The following is a 23,756-nucleotide window of genomic DNA, read 5'->3' on the forward strand; positions in this document are numbered from 1 at the left end:
AGCCTCAACACCAGGCTGCCTCTCTGGATCACAGTACTTCATGTACAGCAGGAAAACTGTCTGGATGTTTTACTGTCCATTTGTCCTCCTGTACTGTTCATTGTGCTCAAGAGTCTCTTGTTCCTCAGTTAGATAAAAGTTAAATCTGTAGGTGCAACTGCTCTACCAGTTCTAGCAAATGAAAATAAGCTGGGAGAGAGAGGACCTCTGCTTAGAAATGATCTTAAATGATGAACCCACATCCTGTTCCCACAAAGCAACACTTCCCCCCACCCTCTCCCTGGTGCAGGCAGGCTGTAGACCAGCACTGCCAAACACATGTCCTCTTTGAGCATGACTAGCTCATCTCCCAGACAAGGGACTCCCTACAGATCAGCCCAACACACTGCCTTTCAGGCGTGTCTAGCGGGATACCCAGCAAGCTTATTGTTTAAGGTCATATAAAAGGAATTTTGTAAGCTCTTGCTATAGAAATGGCATAACAAGTTTATTCCATTTTTTACTTAAAACTGTTGCTTTTATAATCATCTGTAAAAACTCACTTTAAACCAGTTCTTGGTGGTAAAAATGGCAAAAAAAATGACTTCATGCAAACACTAGAAATGCCATTACACAATGCACCTGTGACTCAGTCACCCATTCTGCACATCCCAGCCTGTTTTGCAGCATCTTCCCCGTTAAGGTAAGCCAGAAGATTAGTGGGATGCTCCTTCAGAGTGACTCGCTGGTTTCCTAGGAATGAGTGAGCCCTACTGCCACCAAATGGGCAATCCTATTCCAAGTAGAAACACACATCAAGATGAACTAAATATGCTTAAGAGGCCCTACAAGGGAGAAGCTGCCTTTTTTTTTTCCACCTCCTCCCCCCTTGTTAGTGAGTGAGTTGGAAAGGGGCTGAATGACGGGTTAAACCAGGAAAGCAGGTTTCCAAGCTGACTTCTTTTCTTCTCTATCACTGCCCTCTATTGCTGTATTGCCAGGTGCCCATTCTGCATCTACTCTACGAACCGCCCCGCAGCGATGGAGTGCCACCTCAAGACTCACTACAAGATGGAGTACAAGTGTCGGATCTGCCAGACAGTGAAAGCAAATCAGCTGGAGCTGGAGATGCACATCCGAGAACACCGCCTTGGCAACCATTACAAGTGCGACCAGTGTGGCTACCTGTCCAAGACTGCCAACAAGCTGATTGAGCATGTGCGTGTCCACACTGGTGAGCGCCCTTTTCACTGTGACCAGTGCAGCTACAGCTGCAAACGCAAAGACAATCTCAACTTGCACAAGAAACTGAAGCATGCTCCACGCCAGACTTTCAGCTGCGACGAGTGCCTGTTCAAGACTACCCACCCCTTTGTCTTCAGCCGCCACGTGAAGAAGCACCAGAATGGGGACTGCTCCGAAGAGGAGAAGAAGGGCCAGTATTCAACCTCCAAGGAAGCCAGTCCACTCCTATCAGTAAACAGCTGCAGAAACCTCCTCTCACCCCTCTCAGTTATGTCTGCCTCCCAGGCTCTGCAAACAGTGGCTATGTCAGCTGCACACAGCAGTGGGGCAGAGCCAAACTTGGCAATGAAGGCCTTGGCCATCAACGGCACTTCCTTGTGCTTTGATAAATACTGGAACTCCGAGTTCGCCCACCTTATTCCCTTAACAATGTTTTTCCCCAAAAACCACTATGATCTCACATTCCATCCACCCAGACCTCAGACTGCACCAGGAGGTGCCTCTTCACCTAAACACTCCTTCCTTGCCTACCTTGGACTAACAGAAAGGGCAGAAACTGTCTGAGGGCAGTTACATTCTGTACCAAAAATACCCCAACAAACCCAGCAGGTATACGTTGCTGCAAAACATAGACCGAAGAGGTAACGAACACTTGTACTATATATATCATTAGTAAGGTTTAGAAAATGGCTCTGTGTGTATACTTATTGCATTGACATGAAAGCTGCTTTATTAAATCTTCAAGAGGTGACCTACTGCATACTTCTACCTTCAGAGGCATGTTCCCAGTACTCTTATCTAAGAAACTATTTTGTCTTGTTAAGCTGAACAAGAGTGTCCTTAATGGCAATCAGCACTTGTAAGATTTCATATTGATTTTGGTGTGTGTGTGTGCGTGCATGTACGCACGTGCACACATGGGTGTGTGAAAGAGAGGCTATCTACCTGCAGCATGCCATGACATTGCTTTTGCACATCTCTTGTATTGGCTTATTTAATTATTATTATTTTTTCTCCCTTTTCACACTCTTCCTTCAGCCCCTGCCCCTATCTCCCCCTGAACCGTAGTAACGCTTGGTTCAGTGTGGATTGGTGTATTATTCGAGTGCTGTTTTGCAGCTTCCTGTAGGAGTTTGATGCCTTGTACTCATTTGTCAAGGTTTGAGGATTTGGCGTAGAACTGATGAGGAAGAAGTTGCTTTCAGCACTGCAGGATGTCATGCTCTCGTATGACAATGAAAAGCGTGTGTATGTACCTACATGTGCAGAGGCAGTGCGAGAATTCACACACCACAGAACAGGCCCAAGTCTCAGCTGTTACACCAGTAAAACAAACACCTGAGGTCGGGCCACAGCATACATCATTTTTTTTTGAAAGGGCATATAAATATTCTATATATGTATATGTGTGTGTGTATCTATATAATATATATGCATATATATATGTTTATATAGATACACACACATGCGTGCACATGCGAGCGCGCACACACACACACACACACACACTGTATTAATGCAGTGGTTACCTTTTAGTTTGCAGGAACAACCTGTATAGCTAGAATTTTATGGTGGAAAAATCCAACAGAGGGGATTTTAAAAGGGTATGGATAAATTCTGGGTATAAATACTCAGACTAAAAAAAAAAAAAAAAAAAAGGCAGTTTTGCACAGTGCTTTAGTCTTGCACTAGTTTGTTCCTCACTTGCAAAAAGAAAAAAAAAAGGAAAAGAAAAAAAAAGAAAAAGCATCATGTGGGATGAAGGTAATGAGACTATATATTTGAAAAGGTACCAGTAACTTCTTTCAAATATAAAGCTATAAAAGGATGCTGTTTTAACCAGACAGTTCTCTTTTATACCCTTACTATTCCAATTGTACTTGCAGATTCTACAGGCCTATCAATACCCTTCATGCTATTTGTAACACTTTACTCCTTTTTGTTAATGGCTGGTAGAATACACTGCTAGGAAGCTAACTTTATACTTATTTAATGCTCTTACTTTGTGGTCATTAAAATGACTTGTTATATGTAGCACTTTACTGCAGGAAGAAGCAAATGTGCATTGGTTTTATAACCTTTGTTAATCTCAAAATGCCAACAGTGATCTTAAAGAGGCAAAATTGACTGGCTGTCAATTGATCTGTATTTCTTAGAGAACTTGATATCCAGGAAGAAAGATCAGGCTTAAAAATACTCTGCATTAAAGTTGGAAGTATAAAATGTAAAACATTTCAAAATTATCATGTGACTTACTTACAGAAATGCTTTCTTCTTACTGGGCTATTGTTTTCCATGGTGCATCTTGGAATTCGATCTTGCTGTCTTTCACCAGGTATGAGATCTGTCTCGGCTCGCTTCTGCAGTCCCCTCTTCCCTCTCAGCCAAGCCCTAACTCGCATTTAACGTGTTACCCGCCCATCCTCGCGCTATCTCGCAGCAACTTCTCCTGCAGGCTGTGGGATGGAGGGATGCAACAGGCTTCGGGGGCCGCTGGAGCCAGCCCCTTGTCTGTGACAGCACTAAAGCAGTGCCTCAGTTCAGAGAGGCATTTCTGGTCCGTAAGGGCTCTTAGCTGTATGCATGATTAGAAACATAATCTCAGTCTCTGCTATTTCTTAACTGAAGCTTGTGAAGAGATACTTTCTTGACTCAAAACTTGCATCATTTAACCTAGTGGCAAGACTCCTACCTTTGTTTTGCACTGAGACAGAGAAACATTCTCTACTGTCATGACCAAACTCTTCCTGTAGAGCTTTGGGGAGGGCATCCTTATCCGTGCACTGCTCCTTACATACTGGAAGCTATTTACAAGGGGGAACTATCTAAAAGGAGTAGCAAGTTATTGTCTGGAATTATTAATTAAAAAGACAGAGAACTGCAACTGCACCATCTTGTTTACATTCCAGCAGACGTTTTGGTTCTACTGAGCATGTGGCAGTTCTGTCTAAGCCATCTGTTCCAAGTTGTGCATAAACCGTAGTAAACAATGTGTATAACTCAGGGCCCTGTCCGCCACGCTTTACTCCATCAGAACTCCTGGTAACCCCTCTAGGAGTACAGACAAAATAGAAAATGCTGGTTTAGTAAATACTCAAAAGAATAAAAACTGTTAAAAATAAGTATTCTCAGCAGCATGAAATACCATTCTATAAAACACACTCCAATGCATAGTTCCAAACCCACCATAGTAGAGCAAACACTTCCAAATCAAAAGGCTTATTTTTTAAATGAACAAGTAAAATACAGCTGTGCAGAAGGAGGAAGTAGTAATATTAATGGGATACTTTATGTAAACCAAACTGCAATATAAATAGGGCTGGAACTTCTAAGAACAAGCTGTCAGCATACTAACGCCATGTGTTTAACAATGTTCCACTCTACCAGTATCTGAAATTGTAATGTTTAATGTACCTGGCAACTTTGTTTAGCACTTTGGAAAGAATCAATTAATTCTTTATGGTAAGTTATAAAAGTTTTCTCTGTAAGGAAAAATGTGTGTTAGGAGGTTTTTATTTTTTTAAGAAAAACACAGTATTTATCAGAGCTCATGTATATTAAAATAATTGGTTTGAAGTTCAAGGCTAAAGAAAGGAATCTTCTCCTACCTAAAGACCAACAGTTCTGATAAATTCCCCCCACCATAAAGCAAATTTCATACTGGTTTTCACTATGCATTCTTTAATGAAAGCTAGCATGTTTCTCCATTCAGTAATTCAGTTAAAGTTCTCAGCACTTTTTTTTTCTTTCTTCTGTCTTTTTATTTTTTACTTGTTGTATTATGTTCAAATATCAATCTGTCAAGGTTTGTGTACATTAATAAAAATTTGTATTGTATAAAGCTTTTTGCATTATAAGGCTGTACAGGGTCATTTTGACAGTAACTGGTATATTCCTTTGCATCTTATGTTGCATTGCCAATTTCTAGTGTATCCAGTTTGGAAGTACAATATACTCTAATTAAAAAGGTTGGCTACACTCTCGTTTCTTTTTGTCCCCTTCCCCCCTTTTTGTTTCACCTTAAATAGATTTAGAGGGGCTGGGGGGTGGGGGAGAGGAAGCGTTCCCCTGCAGGACCAGCCGGCATACAGAAGAAAGGTAAGATGTTATCAACAGTTTAAACTGAAAAGAAAAGCTCTGGCTAGTACTGCTGGTTAAGGCATTCAGCGAATACGCCTTGTATCGCCGCAGTACTTCCCTGTGCGGGCCCTGCGCTCGTACCTGGCTGCCAGGGCAGTTCTGTGGGGAGGAAGGTGCCTTTTCTGAGGCGTCTGCTCAGTCCTGAGCGAGATGGAGGTCTCAGCCCTGTGGTTCAAACAGGGATCCTGAAGCAGTTGTTGGCTGAGCCTGGCCGTGCACAGAGACAGCCCTCCAGCGGAAGTGGGAAAACTTGTCCCATAAAAAGGAGCTACACAATTAATAGAAGTACAACACGTATTAAAAGACTTTAGTAGACGTTTGAATTTTCATTACAAAAATATCATGTATGCATTTTGTCAACTTCTTGGATAAAGTTATTTTTTTCACCAAAGACTAATGAAGTAATCAAAATGCAGATAAGACATTGAGGTGGGGACCCTTAAGGGGAGACAGTTTCTAAGATGCAAAGATATTGTTGCCCCATTGAACAAGAAGAGATAATTAACATCTTTAAAGAAAGTAGGATTATTTAAACACTAACCAAGGGGGAAAAATGGAGTATTCATTAAATAAAAATTATCCTCAGGTTAAATATTAAATAATTCTTTATTAAGTACTAATTAACATTAATTTTCATATTTGTGTTTATAATATTTATACTATATTAATAATTAATGTTGTTAATAATTGAAATAGTTGACGTTAACCTAATGCATTTGGTTTGCTCATTGCCCCCCCAGTCAGGGCAGTGTTGAAGTCCGATCAACTGAAAAATTATTTTTATTTCTACTGGGGGTAGTTTGGGGAGACTAGTTTTCAGGTCTTCTGTTAGTACCTTGTAGGGTGCGCTGTGCTGCTCATGCAGTCGTGTGCTGAATCCTCTGCTCCTCCTTTAGTGAGTAGTTCCATGAAGGGAAGGCAGCTCTGGCTTTGACACGAGGCTGCTAAGTCATGTTCACGAAGAGCTGGTCTTGCTGGTCTTTCTGTCCACTTGAGCTGTATCTGTAACAGGAAATGTACAGTGATGCTCTATTTTACACTCTTTTGAGCTATACATAAACATTTAGCCTGGCCATTAGAAGATGATCACGCAAAGTCCCTGCTATAAATTTGAAAGGTACTTCAGAGATTGATACCAAGTCCTGATCGTATCTTGACTGCTTTAAGACATCCTCCACTTGTGTAACCTGTAGAAGTTCTATTGTAAATGATCGATTATAACCCTTCATTTAAATTAACTGAGAAAATCGTTTAAATTGTTAAACTAATCCAGTCAAAACAAGCAGAGAATGGGTAGTGAGCAAGTCAGAGAGCACCTTGGCTGCCAGAGGCAAGGGGACATGGCTGCTCCTGAAAGCAGGTACATGGTATCGTCCAGAGAGGAAAACAATTTCTCTAGGAAGGAGCTGAGCAGAGGATTTGCATTTTCCTGCCCACAGTGGTTGTCAGCTAGCAGTTAAGTGCAAGTCCTTTGGTAGCTCCAGCCTTTGAGCCGTAATTTAACTTTTGCTTAAAAGAAAATCAGGCCACATCTCAACTAAAACATCAACGGGCCTTTAACTTTTGGCCTCTCTTCCCCAAAAGCCATAGGGCCAACAACAGAAGACTGCAAGCAAGTACCCAAACAGAAGCTCAGTGTCACATATACATGATAAAGAGATACTGTCCTTTACAGCAGGTGCCTATAGCGTGCTGGTAGACTTGTGCACTTTTAATCAAGGAACTTACATTTCGCTTAATGATTTCTTTCTGACATATATACCAATGTATATTTGTGTGGTGGTCTCAGTTTGTTTATTACCGTCCCCCCCCTTTCCCCCCCCAAATTTCACAGGCGCAAGAACTGCACTGTTGACATTCTGTGTCTCCATAATACTTTGAATTGAATGTCAGTTTTATAAAGTTTTTAAAAGTTGACTCATTTCTCCTGCACTTGCCATGGTCATCATGAGCCCAGCAGAACCAGGCTTAAAGGGGAGACTCTGAAAGCCTCCAAAAGTCAACCAGAATTTTCTATAACACTTAACAGTGGAGAGATTTTTTTTTGCAGTAGATGCCATCAGTTATCCAGAGCCACGTTTTAAAATACACGTTGTGTTACAAATACCAGTTGTGCGCCTAACAAACAGCCAGCTGCATGATGTCAACCACCATCGTATCTGCTGCTAATTGGCTTCCTTGCTGACAAGTCCCAGCAGCGAGGTTAAGTACCGTCTGTAAAAGCACTGCAGCCTCTTGCCCGAGGGGTCAGAGCTCAGGCAGACCACGCAGCAGCCTGCGCAGCCTCCTCTGGGCTGTGCATCTTTAAGAGCTAATAAAGCTCCTAACCAGAGGGCTGCCGACCACTACAGCGGTCTGTGGCATCGCAGCAAGTAAGTGGCACGTCACCCTCTAGTCACAGCTGCACTCAAGCAGCCTGCAAGGGCGGCAGCTGCCTGATCTTTTCCTCTGAAGTTTTAGAAACTGTCAGATAAGCAAAGACTGCCAGAAGCAACGGCTGATCTTGGACGCGGGGAGGCCACGGCCCAGGTGCCCAGCGTAAGCCCCTGGACAAGGCACTGGCATGGCTTTCGAGCCTTCCGTTCACGCCCCTGAAGAAAGACGGGGCAGCTCACCTTCAGTAACTAAATTCATCACTCGCTTTTAAACCACTCATCCTCAGTCACCACCCCGCTGGGAAGGTTGAGGGAGCAGGCAGCCGCCAGGCTCGCAGGGAGCACGTCAGTCGGAGTACAGCACTTGGGGCATCAAGCCAGTCGGGACAGCTCAGAAATCACCAGTGTTTTGACAAATTTAGGCCGAGTTGATAGGTTTCGTTTGAAACAAAGACCAGAATTCACTTGGCTCGTGGCCTTGCTGTGCAGCTCTTGGGAGAGTGACGCTATGCGCACTCAGGCCGCCGTCCATCTGTTGGATACCAGGCAACACATCAGAAGCGCAGCTGTTGTGCTTCCACATGTGCACAACAGCTGTCTTCTAAGATCCTGGATGTGGATATATTTACACGTATGACTCTCATGAGTAGCCAGCACTCAGAAAAAAGGCTGCCTGATAATATACAGCAGAAAGAGGGAGGTAGCAAGGGAGAGAAACCAATTGGAAATGTTTTATTAAATTTAAAAAACCTGTGCAATGGAAGAGCAGGAAGCGATAATCTGGCTTGGCACAAGCATTTCTTTGCAGCCTTGTGCCTCTGTGTGAACACTTTGCAGCCTGCTTTGAGACATTAAGGGGAGGAGGGATGGGACCTTCCATGCTAGGAGATTTTGTAATTGCTTGGTTTCCCTCCCCCTCAGTTGCATTTAAAATAAAACACATGGCACAACTCTAAAAAGAAAACAGTTTTCAAATTTAAGATAATGTTACTGAAAAAGATTTTGATTTCCTGTATTATGCTCTGTTGTATGCATGTATTTCTGCTCTGCTCTACTTTATTTTTTAAATCTCTGATTTCTATCGCATACCTTTCTTTTCCAGTTCTTCTTAGTCCGTGTTTCATTGGAACAGCAAATTTCAGACTGTTACTCTTCTGGGAAGGTGGCTGTTTAAACAAAGAATAGAAACATCCTTTCTATCATGAGCTCCTAAAAACACTTTCTGGATGCTCTAATGTGACCCAAACCAAGAACAGGCCTCACTTGCTGGCTGCTCAACGAACATCAAAGTCTTTCCTGATTCTTTACCTATTAAGACAGAAATTGTCACCCACAGGCTAGACTGAGGAACTGGCTTTGTAACAGATTTAACAGGAAGCGAGTGGGAGAATCAAAGATGCAGCCAACGATCACTCCTAGGGCTTTAGCGCTTTAGCACCTAGTCATGAACGCATACAGGAGCCTGCACTGCACGAGCACCTTTTCCCCTGCTTGCTCTGACCGTCTCGCTCACATTACGGTTACCGCAAGTAACCGCACGAGCCTGGCCCAGACGCTGCTCAGGGCAGCCTGCCACCGCCACCGCCCACCCCGTGGCGCACACGCTTCCAGGCCGCGGCGGTGCCGAGCGCTGAGGAGCTGCCGCTGCCGAGGGCTGAGCTCCGGGCCGGAGCCGAGCGCCGCGCCGCACCGCTGCACCGCCCCGGCCCCCGCACGGCGCGGCGTGGCCATACACACACGGCCCGCGACGGGACGTGGGGGGCAAGCGCCACCGGAGGAGGCAGCAAAAAGTCATTTGGTTCCTTCGTAGGAATAAATGCTCTAAAACTGTGCGAGTACTTTAATGCAGAATTTCTTGCTAAGACCAGCAAATAAATTATTAGAAACTATACATGTCAAGCATATCTTGTCTATACATGTCATGAATATCTTGTACTGCAGGGCTTAACATTTTCCTGACATTTAGATGCTCTAGTACACAGCATACATTGCACTACATTACAGGCAGAAGCAGTAAGTGTTTCAGACTAAAAAAAAATTTTTAAAAAATCACACCATGATTTTTCCTGAAATTGCGAATAAAACATTTAAATGGCATGGGCACGTAAGTAAAGATAAGTAGTTGCAGGAGTGCTCACTCCATCAGCACGATACTGAAATAATACTATGCATATACTGATGCCTATCACTCATGCCAGTGACACTTTTTAAATGTAACCAAATAGCCCCATTCTCTTGTGCTGCCAGTGATGTCTGTTTGCACTCTGAATATTTAGTAAGCAAGCGTTAAGACTTTATGTTTTTATACCTAACTACCTATATTTAATTAGGCTGCACACCTAAAACTTAATGGAAAAAAATCTAAATATAGTGTTAATGTGATTTCAAAATATGCACTGTATCTTTTAAGTTGACATTTCTATTATAAATAAATAAAATCCAGTTATATGGTGATACAGTGTCAGGATTTCATTGCCACCAGTCAAGGTTTGCTCTTATTCAAAGTGACAGATTTCTCTAAGATAGACAGAACCAGAAAGAGCAGTATTCCAGCCACTCAAACTAGGAAAATATAATTAAAGGTGCACAAGCCCATTGCTTCCCCAAATTTAGACATTTTGGGATATCATATTTTATGGATAAATGCATTTTGTGATAAATGCATTGTTACTTTCCTGTAGCCAGTCTACTAAAGCTAATAATTTCATAATAAAATTTAAATCACATCCAATTAGTACAGGAAAACAGTGTCAAGTACATTGTAAGAGGTTATTACACACGTACAACGTGTGTACCCACAAGCTGGCTCAAGCACCTTCTTTGAAACATGCCTGCAGCAGCTCTGCGCTGTCACAGCGAGCCTGCGCGGCCAGCAGGAGCCGGCCCACGGCAGCCCGGGCTGGACGGTCTCGGCACAGTCCTCGCCCCTCGCGCCAGGCCCCGGGAAACCGCAGCCCCAGCCTTTTTTTTTTTTTTTTTTTTTTTTTTGTTAAACCCATTTTTAGCTTCAGCAATGAATTCCAGAATTCGCATGTAAACCCACTCTGTGAAAAAGTGCTTTGTTTGCTGCAAGCCTGCAACTCGATCCTTTCCTAAGCTGTCCCCTTACTGCTTGCGTTACACAAATAGTTGCTAATTTGCCTTCCCCAAACTATTTTACAGCTGCCTGCCAAAGGCCCTCAAGCTGGACAGCCCCAGCCTGTTTGCTGTCACCACCAGCAGAGCCCATTTCATACTTGTGATCATCCCTGCCACCCGCCTCTGGACCTTCTGCACTTACACGAAAACTTCACTCTGCACACGGTTTTCTTCCACACGAGGCAAAGGGTCCACCCTGCTGCATCAGCCCATTCATTCTTCAGTTCCGGTATCCTGCTCTCGCCACTAACACTTCAGAAGAAAGCAGGGAAAAAAATCCAGCAATTAGAATTGCTTGAAGGTTTTTCCAGTGAACTGCTGTTTTAAAAACAAAGACAGGAATTTCCTGTTGAGCAGACTCTGTGGTCCCTGATGAGTGCTACAGCCACCTTCTGACCAACAGTGTTGGAATCCAGTTCCCCAAACCCTTCACACAGAGAGGTTTTCTCAGAAACCAGACCTTTTCCATCAGAGCCTTACAATGGGCATAAGAATTCTCAATTTTGACACCGTAACAGCCAGTTCTTCAAATTCTTATATTTGCTGTGGGCAGCTCAAGTCACATGCTGTCCTGTCTTAACTTTTTGTCATCAACTCACTAGTTTCTGAAGATCCAGACTCCTATTTGGTAGCAGAGAGTTCAAGAACCCTCCACCTTCAGAGAGGCAAAACAAAATGGGTGGTACTTTTTTTTATAATTCAGAAAATGTATTTTCTGTGGGACTTTTATGGCATCCTGGGCTAGACTGACAAAGGAATTGAGAGATCTGGCTTCTGCTCTTAATTACCAAATGAGAATACAGTAGATCACCAAAGTCCTTCACTGGCAGCCTCACAGACTTTGGGACTCTGCAGTCTCTAGTGTGAATGTTCCCTAGCTGCCAAAAACCTTGCAGGTTTCAAAGCTCACCCTTGGCACTGCCCAGCCACTAGGGACTTCCTCCTGCCCAAGTCATCCGCCAAGTCATCACTGGGCAAAACCTCAAAGTTAACTCCCTTAGCTCTGCAGCTCACTTGAGAAACCTCAAAAAGAAAGGCTATTTACCTCAGACTCCCTGGAGATCTGCTGCACATATATTGACATTGAATTTACTGTGCGAAAACTGAAAGCCAGCAGACTTCTCCCCCAGCAGTACTCACAAGAAAGCGCACATATTCTGCCTCTTTTTGCTCCATTCTGGCAGAGGGTGGCCAAAATACCACAACAACTTGCAGAGTCATAACAAACTCTAACCAGTTATCCTGCTTCCACAGTTTGATTGCCAAGTCCCATAAATCTTCTCAGTGCAGAGATCTTCATGCCACTGTTAATAAAGAGAACACCTGCAATGCCTGATATTGTATGGGAAAATACACCAGTTAATGCTGTTAATCAAGTGAAACATGAAACTTACCCCATCACAAGGAAGCATTCAACCTGAATTCTGATGGTGACCTTGTCTCCCACACAGTAACCAGGACAGCTAACAGAGAAAGCTCCCTCAAGGACAGACCTGTTGCTCCTGCCCATTCCAGGTTGTCAGAAAGTGCATGAACACAGAAGCCCCCTGGTGCGCACAGGGCTGGGGCAGCTGCCAAGGGCTCCAGAGCTCTGGGGAGGGAAGCAGGGGGCAATCTGGGACACTGGGCAGAGACAACCCCGGAGAGGACGGCAGCCTCTGCACACCAGACAGCACTTGCCCTCTGCCTGGCCACACTGGTATATCGCACGGAGCTTCTCTTGTTGATAATCAAGGTTTATCTTGCTGTGAACAGTCAAGCCTGCACTAGACCCCATGTGGGCTTCAGGTCGTTAAAGAGACATGTCAAGGCTCAGGTGATAAGGCCTAAGAGTGGCAGCAAAACTCTCCAAGGACAGAGAGGCAGGAGTTCAAGGCTCTGACGAAAGAGCTCAATATGGCTGTGCCCTGACGTATCCTGCAGGTTATCCTGGACGAGAGAAGAGTCAGAAGACAGGAGACTAATGCAAGCCTAGCTAGGAAAAGGAGAAAGCATCTAACATGGATCACAGCTTGGCCCTGAAGCAAAAGGACTAGTTTTTCTCAATTTATAAGGCACAGAAGTCAACCCTGAGGTACTCCCAGTCTAAAAGATGGTTCTTTGTATATCATCCCCTGCTTCCTGCTTATGATCAAACAGTACAGCAAAACTTAAAACCATGTCCTGGGAAGGTGAACAGCAGCGAGCCATGCCAGCTGCTCAGGGCACCCGGTTACAGTGGTCTGCCCTCCTCCTTGTACAAATTATGTCAGAAGATGAACACCTTATTTAAGTAATTATCCCTCCTCATCCCCTGAGGAAACATCTTATTTTGTCTGTGCTGTAACTATATCATATGTCCCTTCAACTATACAGGATTTCCTTTACTCGGAATATGAAATAATACAAACATATTAAAAACTACACTGCAGTGATCCTTTTATTTTTTTAAACACTTCAATAGCAATATTTTCTTCTTTCCAGGAAGAAATTGCAGACAACACAAATCAGAAGCCAAACTAAAACAAACAAGTCTTTCTGAGCAAAAGGTGCTCTTTCCACAGACTTCCTTATGTATCACAGACTCACAGAATGGTTGGGGTAGATCATCTAGTGTATTCCAGAGCTGTAGTCCAGAGCTGTAGTTTCCAGCTTTTGGGAGAGGCAGATTGACAATTTACAGAGGAAGTTTGATTTTTAGATTTTATACACATCTATAAATAAAGACTTCATAAAGTGACACCAGTCACTCAGATGCCTGAGAGAAGCTCTACATCTACTGAAGGGAAATAGTCAGTGGTTTGGGCAAGGGACTAGTGAGGATCTTTTTCTAGCTCCAGTTGAAAAATGCATTTTCCTTTATCACATCTAACACTGGTGAAGAGGACCACATCTGTCAGATGACTCTTAGTGCCAGGATTACTTCTTGCCTTCTCAGGCTAAAGATCTCTATCAGCATTTGCCAAGTGAATCAGAAGACAGTGACGCAAAGGTACTGTCAGGAAGGAAATGGAAGAGAGGAGCTTTGCAAAAGTGGAATTTTGCTCTTAATTATTAAAAGCAGCATGAATTACACACTTGCTCAAAGCAACTTTCCGTCTAAGGACGGAAGTTAGGAGAACAGGAACAATAGGCAGTGCAATACACTGCCAGGAAGATGGCAGAAATATATCTTTACAAGAATCTAAAGATAGGACAAGGAGAAAAGCTTGAGGGATGGTTTCAGTAAGTCCACACCATGTAAACAGAAGATAACTAAAAAAACCCCAAAGGTATCCCAATGGATTTGAATCTTTTAGGGCCCCAGATTTCCTGCCCCTTTTTTCTTTAGCACATTTCCATTGCATCTGAGTAGCCCAATGTGCTTCCAAAGGAACACAGAGCAGTTTGACATACCTAGTGTGTGCCGGGGGGAAAGATGGTAACACGGGGCTGTTCTTTTTAGCTGGAAATAGGAGCCTAATTTTAAGGAGGTCTGAATTCTCCTAATTCCAGGAAAAGTCCACTATTATCTTGACAAAGTAAGTCTATGCCACAGGTCCTAAACTCCACTATAGCAGATGCATACTGCAACTAGTAATGTGAGCGTTTTTAAGGAGCAGCATGGTACAAGAAGGCTATTCACTGCGATTAATAAACAATTTTCAAATCAGTTCAAATCGAGTCTTTAAGTGCACTACCTTCATGGTCATTTTTAGGAAGAGAGAAATTCTGAGAAAGTACAACTCCGCCACCCAAAAAACGTAGGACTGTAAACCTTACAGGAGGCGATCTACTCACTGATGCTCTGACTGCTTTGCTATAGCCTCAGCATACCTGGTAATGCATCACAAAATCTATGGGCTGTTTCATGTCATATTTTGTATTAAAATACTATGTGTTATGACAGGTTTCCAGGAGGAAAGTTGAGGACTGACAGCAGCCCCCTTATTTCTTAGAAAGGATTCACACCAAGAGAACCACTAAGCCATTTGATACCAGAAAACACAAACCGTACAGACCTGGAAATCTCTCGTGCTGTCAAGGAGACTCAAGCTTAGCACTGCCCAAACTGTGAAACCAGGAAGCACAAACTATGACATTCAATAAAGAGATCATTTGCCTCTTTTTGCAGGGTGTTTTTACTCAGGTCTCTCTGGAGTTCCACCATGGGGAAGGCAGATGTTCTCAACGCTCAAATTATGTAACCATCAGCATTTGCTATGAATCATCTGACATCTATCACAAGAGATTTTCTTTTTCTCTAGCTGAAAGTGCACTGTTTTTCCTAAGTGGGACTGGCTGACCATTTCGGTCTGACTTGATCACCATGAGGAACAAAAGCAGGGTGACTGACCAAGTACCAAAATATCACTCAAAAATACTGACCCACATTTGTGGTTCAGTCTTTGGCAAGTTATTTGACCAGTGTCAGTGGTGTAAACTGAACTGTGGTTTGAAAATAAGCACCCTCAAAAATTCTGAATCCATATAAAAATAACTAAGCAGGTGCAAAAATACTTAAAATATATAAAATTCAATAAACCAGATAAAGGCAGGGACCTTCTGCATTGTTTTTCCAAAGCAATAACTATTATGACTGCTCCCTGGGAGTGGTACGGAGCAGGCTCTCCAGTGTTTTGACCTCCAGGAGACTCTGTGCACAAGCCAGTGACCGTAAGAGCCAAGCTGGCATTCCCAGTGCCCACAACAATAGATCCAATTATTTTAACCGAGCATTAAAATGCAAATGCAGCACAAAAAGCCCCTTTGCTTTATTAATTCAAATACATATATCTGCAGATATTACTGTATAGATGAGAGCACAGCATCCCATCCCCTTTACTTGCCACTTGCCCATGCTCTTTGTGCTCTAGTTTCTTAACTTTCCTTACACATTTTGTTTACATAATATTCTATCTTCGTTCTTCTCTCAGTCTTTTTTTTCTGTATTTGCCTGTTTTGAAACACTTCACTCTATCTCAGGCCAAAACAGGCTGAGTAAATTGATTTGATGCTTTGTGAACATCTTTCCTCCCACCATCATTCTCACTACCGTATTTCAGACTTGGCTAAGGAAAAATACCATTTTATTCTTCTGTCAATAGCAGATGCTTAGATTTAGTGGGAAAAAAAGATTCAGTAAAATAAATAAACGCAAGCCTCATACTTACTATTCAGTGCCTATTTTGAATTTGCTAAATTACCTGGCAATTCAAATAATTCATTTAGAGAGAAAACACGAAACAGAAACCTTCAGTAAGCACGCTGTTGAAGCCAGTAAGTAAAAATGCTGATTACTACTTCTAAGTTCAAAGGATATTCAAAGAATTTTATAAATGCCGGAGTAAAAATGTCTACAGGATCAAGCAGCACCTACCAGATAAGATGCCCCAGCCCTAGGGACATCTGAAGAATGGAGTCCAGCAGGGAACAAACCTCCATGAAAAATTTGCCTTTCCTCCCTTGGCAGCCAAAAGAGCATTACTAAATTTGGCACCTCCTTAGGCACCCCAATACATGCCTGTACCTCAGCTCCCAGGCTGTGTAGTTAATGCTTGCCCTGGCTCCCTCTCACACAACACAGAGAAAATGTTGCCACCAAAATCCTCTACTGCCAGCCACTTAGCCTGAAAGGAGGCTATATCCTTCTCCAAAGGGCCTCGGCTCCCTCCTGTTTCTTCTCGACTCGACAAACCTCTGCTCAGTGGCTTCAAAGTGACTCAGAAAAGTGCCTGCACTGCTGTTCCTGGGCCCACAGGCAAGTACTTCCCATGGTAGAGGAGTTATACTGATCTGAAAGATGAGTCTAATATGCAGTCCAGCATGATATTAATGGGGAAGGTATTTATACATAATTTTCAAATGCACCTATTCACTTTAAATAAGGCTGTTTTAGAAGAGCCGAAACAAAAATACATATCAAGAGTAGACAAAACTAACTGTGGAAGTGATACTACCCCAGAACAATGCAGTGTTGCCATTTTTGCAGGGTTGCTAATTATGGATTATTAAGGACATTATACAGTGACCTATTAATGTAGCTAGAGTCCTTTGTTGCACTGTTATCAATAATGACTGGGAACTTTTTGTACTATTTTGGGAAATGACCTTTTTACATAGCATTGTAGTGTGGCAAGAGCCAGGAACATCCCCAGCTGTAATTCCAGCTCCACCATTGACTTGCTGTGTGGTGAGGGAAAAGTCACTTTAACCTTTCAGTGGGTGTTCCTTTTTCTGTAAAGTTGTAGTGATACTTGCCTACTCTCAACACTGTGAAGCGCTTTACTAAGTTCAAATATTTGAACAAGCTTTGAGTGCGAAAAGTGTTAAATCAATGAGACACATTGCCACAGCTGCTTAAGGGTTTCAACCCAGCGGAAATTCAGCTGCAGCTGGAAGAACATATTGAGCAGAGCTCTACAGGATTCCCTTTGCACAGGTGAGAATTTATAGCCACTATGTTTAGGCTAAAAGTCATACCTAGTAACATTTAGCTTGTCAGTAATTTTAGCTACAGAGTTGCTCAACACACAAAGACTCAATACTTGCTCCCAGCTATATGCCAGCAAAATCTGGGGTCACGTTAACTCAAGTAACATAATGGTAAAGGATACACCTAAAATAACAGTAGGCAGAGACTATAGGATGAAAGTTACTGGGACAAGCAGAACACCCAGAGGATACTCAGTTTATGCAGCCTAGTATATTTCAAAAGTATTAACAAAAAAAAAGAAAGAAAAAAAATGGGTTATAGAAAGTTACAAAGATTAAAAAAATACAGCAGAGATTGTAAAAACACTAGCTCTTTTTCTGTCTTTCTCAAAATAAGTCATGACTAAATGAAGTCACTCTGAAAACATGAAATTATTTAATTTTCTTTGGTGGAATACTCCTAGGCTTAACCCTCTCATACTGCGGAAAAGATGGGAAATAATCTCATCTATTCCCAAACTACAGAAATCTCCATAAGCACACAATAAAGCTATATGAAGGCTATACATCTAACTTAAAACCACCACCACTGCCACCACCACCACCAACAACAACAACACAACCACCGCCACCACCACCACCAACAACAACACAACCACCACCGCCACCACCAACAAAAACAACAACACAACCACCACCACCACCACCAACAAAAACAACAACACAACCACCACCACCACCAACAACAACAAAAACAACACAACCACCAACACCACCACCACCAACACCACCACCACCAACACCACCACCAACCACCACCACCACCACCAACCACCACCACCACCACCAACCACCACCAACAACAACAGCACAACACCACAACCACAACCACCACCACCACCAACACCACAACCACCACCAACCACCAACAACAACACCACAACCACAACCACCACCACCACCACCACCACCACCACCACCACCACCACCACCACCACAACCACCACCACAACCACCACCACCACCACAACCACCACCACCAACACAACCACCAACAACACAACCACGCACTTACCCACTCAACTCTTTTCCAATCTGCAGGGATAAAGTTATCTTCAACATCTCACTTCTCTCTTGCCTCATTATAAAAGAAAAAGCCAGATACTGACACTGTATTGGAGATTTATCTAGTAACTTCCTTTCACAAATTCACAAAGAGCTTCCAAACAAAACCTACCTGATGGCTTGAGATCCATCCCACTGAAAAAAAAATCAATTTATTTATAATTAACAGCACAACCCAAATCCCCAAATCTGCACCCCCAATCCAGTAGTTCTTTAAAGTGAGTTCTGCAGTGTGGAAGATTAACCTGAAAGTCACAATAGCACACCCATAATTATGTGAAGAAGTTATCAGGGTGAATACTAATGTTTCTGTCACAATGACCCCTACATGCCCTTAATAAACTCTTCAGCTGCTATTTAAAAATATTATAATTTACTGATAAATAGACAATATATTAGATATAAAGCTTAAGCATGACAAAGTTCAAGTTTTGAAGACATTAAATTATAAGATATAATTAGCATATATACTGAAATATAGGTTTGAATTTGTTATTTAATATTTAAAATATCTCTACTGACAGATTACATTTACCAGTCTTAATTAACAGTGCCCAGAGATAGTTTATCTATGTTCTCAAGACTGAACTAAGATGAAATATTAGACTTGGGCTATGGATCCACAGATATATAGAAAACAAGGGACAGGAATAGGCATTACCTAGCATGCAGCTAGATACAATACTTAGAAAAGAAAACAGGACAATTCCACTACTTGGCAGAAAGCTTTGACCTCTGAGGGACACCCTTATATAGGTTCTGATGATTACTTTCGCTTGTATGTCTTATTCACACAGCGTTTGGGAATTAATTTTCTTTCACCTTTCAACTTCATGAAAAAAGTTTAAATTTCAGCAGCAGCAGTCCAAGCTCAGTGGATCAAGAAATCAGACAGCCGCTAAGAAAGCCTTTTACTGAAGCATACTTTTGGATGGGGCAAACATATCTCTAACATAGTCAGACTCTGTAGAGCGGCTACCACCTCACATGCTGAACAGTCATGAGGGGCTGAGCTTTGCTATACAGCACCATCTAAGGGCTCTCTATAAATATTGCAACTGAGACATAAAAGCTGTAGTTGTTTCCAGCTAGCTTTCAAATATCATGTCACATTTATGTGCCCTTTCTGCAGTCTCATAATAAGAAAACTAAGCAGTTTTGTTTTCTCTGTAAATCACTGTCATTGTTTCATTAGCAAGCAGCTAGAAAACAAACTGCAAAGTTGCCTGAGAAATAATCTTCAGAATAAAAACATTTACCTTTGTCATTTGTAGCAATTTGTTTATCTCTGTTGCAACTTCTTGGTATGCAAAGAAGGCGGTTTACCATAAACACTCTAGATTAAACACAAGAGAACAGAACATGTTATGGCTTTTAGGTTTATAAAACTAAAAAACTAGAAGCTTTAATTCTATGCAGCTTGTGCAAGATTTTAAAACTGCATTTCAGCTTTTCACTGCAATCTTATTTTTCTTCATAAATTTTGGGTGATTTTATGATGCAATCTATAGAGGAAACACCGCACTAATCTGAGGAGCCACTTAGTCCAGTCTTAGTCTCAAAAGTAGGATCCAATAAAGAAAAAAAAATTATGAAACCAAACACTATCCAAACTGTCCCACAGGAATGTATTTGCACTTCAGATGCTCAGTAACGGTACATGTTCAAAATGTTAGATGAGAAATATCCAGACGAGGTTCAATTACACTTTTGAGTTCTGTTAGATACCATACTTGCCATGCTTTTGACATGACACATAAGATAGAAACCAGTTTCTTGTATGGCTGTCTTTTCTGGGATGAGGATCTGATCTCATTTGCACAATTAGAACAATACGAACGTCCTCTTCATGAATTTTATGAGACTGCAATAGTTGAAGAGGAGAGTTTTTCTTTGAAGTTCAGAACAGTTAGAACACCACAGCATAACATATGTTGATCTTTTAATACCCATACTGCTATTAACAGCTATTAACAAATCCAGAAGCTTTGGTAGAGTGAGGAAGTCAGTCCTGGAGGTAAGGGAGAGGGAAGGAGGAAGCCTATAGCCTGGCTGTCCAGGCATTATTTTCCCCACAATGCCTACAATCTCACAATCGTATCTGGATCAAAACACTTTTGGCAGAAAAAGCATACCAATATTAGTTATGTTTCGCTTAGAACTAGAATTAAAAGACAAGCACCCGAGTAGCAGTAAAACAGCTCTCAGTCTAAGCCCTTGACATTTCAAGACAGGCTAATTCTTGCGGCTTATGGTGTCACTGAAAGTACTTCGACCAGTTACCTGCTAACAATTTGCATTCTTGAAATGAAGCTGAAACGAAGATGAAACATGCAACTTACTCTTTAAACAGGTTCTGTCAGACTTGATCAGAAGGGGAAAAAGGAACACTGTCTTGATTCCTAGCCTCACTGCAAATCCCTATTCATTTTCACAGGCATTCAATCTCCATTCTAGTTCAGTTCCCTCCTAAGAAGTATAGGACAGGAAACGCTTTCTACCCTAATTTCCCTTTCCTTGGTGGAACATTTTGCCTACTTCAAAATACCAAGAAAGTTCCTCTAAATAGAAATAAGCCTCAGGCCAGAGGTTGAAATCTGTTTATCTTGCCATGAGAGGAAGGTCTCACGTCACAGCCGGGGGAGCAGCTCAGATCCTTCTCCCCATCCACAGCAGAACATGTCTTTGCACAGTTGGCTTGTCTCTAAGCTTCCCATCCTCCATATCCTCCCAAGAATTTCTTCAAAGGTTTGGGAAGATGACTAAAGGGCAAAGGTAATAAAGGAGGCAAAGAGACAGTTTGCTATAGATACTGTGAACAGATACTGAACAACTGTTTTGCATGACTTCAGAAGTCACTGTCTTCTGCTGGTGAGCTCTGGCCAAGCCAAGGTTCGCCAAGGTTACAGGAAAAGAAAACGCCGTACTTTTGTTGATCAATGCTGCTAAGCAACAAGCTATAAAAACTAACATTACTCTTGTCTTCTGCTGGTTGCGATTAGAAAACTGCAAACAGGATCTTTGCGTTATAGATTTGGGACTGAGAGAAACTTTTAGCAGTGTGACATTATAATGCTACAAGCCACACAAGCAAAGAGAGTATCTTCTTATTAGATGTACCTCGCATATCATCAGCTACTGCCATCAGCCAAAGTGCAGGTCAGCTCAGTGCTCAAGTTTTAACAGTCACTTTCAGTAGTAGAAATAAAGTAAAAATAATGTTAATTAGGGATTAACATTGAATAGTCAAATAATTAAAAGAAAGAGTACAATAAAGTTTTTTTCACATTACTTTACCAATGAAAGAGATCTAAATGAAAGATAAAATAAAGATATAGGAAGTAAATAACTTATAGAAGGGAAGCGAGTATTGCCATAGTATTTTTAAGGAGAAATACAGGAATCCCATCATCAAGTAATACTGCAAAAAAAGAAGTGCATTCTGAAATGTAGAGTTTTTCCTTTTTGTTACAAGTGAACAACCATTTACTCAAACTACAAAGACTTCTGAATATATTAGCTTCTTTTTCCCTACTTATATTCCCAAACAAAATTGTCTAGTTCCAAAGGACAAGCCCCTCTCACTAGACAGATCCAAAAAGTTTAAAAAAGGAATTGGCATTATCTTTATCTAACATAATGCTTATGTTCCCATTAGAGAAAATAGAAAAGTAGATATTATTCTTTCTGCCTCATAATATACCGTCTCTGTAGACTACCATGGATGTCAGCTCCTCTTTTCCTCATTTGTCAACATACTGTACGCATTTATGGCAGCAGGGAACAATGTATGTTTACAATGCTTCCATTCTAAAAAGTCATTATAATTGCTTATGAACTTTTCCATTTGGAATTTTTATTCTCAATCCATAGATTTTATGTTCCAATTGTCGGGGAGGGGGATAACTTTTTAAAAGAAATGGTAATGAGTAGAATCACAGAATATTTGAGCTACTTTTTAAAAGAGAAACTTTGTTAGTAGACTGAGCACTGCAGACTGTTCAAATTGTAAGTTTTGGGGGCACATACCAATTTTTCTTTAAATATTCATTTTGTCTATCTATGTTCTATCATGCCTCACATGACATCTCTTTTAGAACAGTCAGAAGGAATATTAACAGAAGTATTAAGCTCTGTAAAGAACAGTTTCTCGTTTCAACTCTTGAAAAAAATGCCAATGATGTTACTTCTTGACTGTGCACCCAAGAAGGAAAAAACAGGACACATTAAGCAAGAGAAAAATATAATGGAAATCATTATGTTTACACCAATGTGGAGTAAGTCAATAATTCAGTCTTGCTGTGTTACTACAAAAAAGCAAGCTTCAGGTAGGGATCTGTCTAAGTTAAAAATAAAAATAATAATTTACATTCTTTAACTCAAAAAAACCCCTCAAAACCCACAAAAGATCACTATCACACACTGCAGATTTCACAAATAAAGATACAATATACAGGCAGGTATAATAGGAAGTAATGAATTTATAAAAGGTGAGGGCAGTCAGATACCAAGGAAATATTTTCTACTACTTAAAGCAGGACATTACAATAGAACAGTAGTCAAGAAAGGGTCACTGGGTCCAGTCACTGAAAACACAGAGATTAGATATGAAAGGAATAAGTCACACTAAGAGCATGAACTTGCTAAGAGCATTTTTTCAACCTTAAGTAACGTGGCTGTAAATACACGTTTATACACGTAAATACACGGCCCAGAGTAAAGGCTGCTGAATTGTAACCCTTACACTCTTCCGACCTCTTTCAGAGTATTGCATAAATCACTCAATCCTACCACACTTGTTTTTCCAGCTGTGAAACATCAGCAACATCTATTATACAGGGACTTGGGGAAGAATTTCATGCTTACATACAAGACCTGGAAGAACAGAAGAGGTTGCATACTTGAAAAGTTTGCTCCATACCTTCCATATTAATTTAGTAGTTTACCATACCTCTACCTACAACATTAATCTTGCTATCATTTCCTCATACAGTTACAATATTTTCCCATCCTGTCCTGTGGTAGCTATGGTTTACAATGTTAACATGAGAACAACTTAACTCAAGAAGCTAAGGAATATGTCACCCTCCTACTCAACAGATTTGCTTACTATGTTTTTTCAGGAAGCCTGTTTATTTGAATGACAATGTTTTACTGCATTTTACCTCATATAATCCCATAGAGCTAGAAGTGATGAGCTACAAATGCTATTCCCCAACTTAGGAAACGCTAAATTGCTGATTAAATTCTTGCCCACCAGTTGTAATGATATAGGCCTTCTGAAAACAATCTGTTTTCCCAAAAGGCTAGAACATAAACAAAACTGCATAACTAATTCAATAACAGTTGACCCCAAATCAT

The 23,756-nt window shown here is 41.5% G+C and overlaps 1 protein-coding gene and 1 long non-coding RNA gene across 3 annotated transcripts in view; one reads left to right on the top strand and one right to left on the bottom strand.

Moving 5' to 3' along the window:
• Window positions 1–5,202, top strand: part of ZNF827 (zinc finger protein 827) — a 103,762-nt gene extending 98,560 nt beyond the window's left edge. Inside the window, exon 14 of one of the 2 annotated variants that reach the window (XM_062573893.1) lies at window positions 981–5,202. In XM_062573893.1, the coding sequence (XP_062429877.1) occupies window positions 981–1,788 (808 nt within the window). In that variant the 3' untranslated portion in view covers window positions 1,789–5,202. The remainder of the gene's footprint in view (window positions 1–980) is intronic. The other variant, XM_062573894.1, reaches the window with a different exon arrangement.
• Window positions 4,800–21,590, bottom strand: LOC134139473 (uncharacterized). Its single transcript, XR_009958170.1, has 8 exons — window positions 21,516–21,590; window positions 19,655–19,731; window positions 18,508–18,530; window positions 18,346–18,408; window positions 11,020–11,129; window positions 8,829–8,905; window positions 6,200–6,366; window positions 4,800–5,632 (listed from the first exon to the last, which is right to left on the bottom strand). It is a non-coding gene; the product is annotated as an uncharacterized LOC134139473 (long non-coding RNA).
• Between the last annotated feature and the right edge of the window lie 2,166 nt (window positions 21,591–23,756).

This window comes from Rhea pennata, chromosome 4 (assembly GCF_028389875.1).
Source record: "Rhea pennata isolate bPtePen1 chromosome 4, bPtePen1.pri, whole genome shotgun sequence".
NCBI lineage: Eukaryota > Metazoa > Chordata > Aves > Rheiformes > Rheidae > Rhea > Rhea pennata.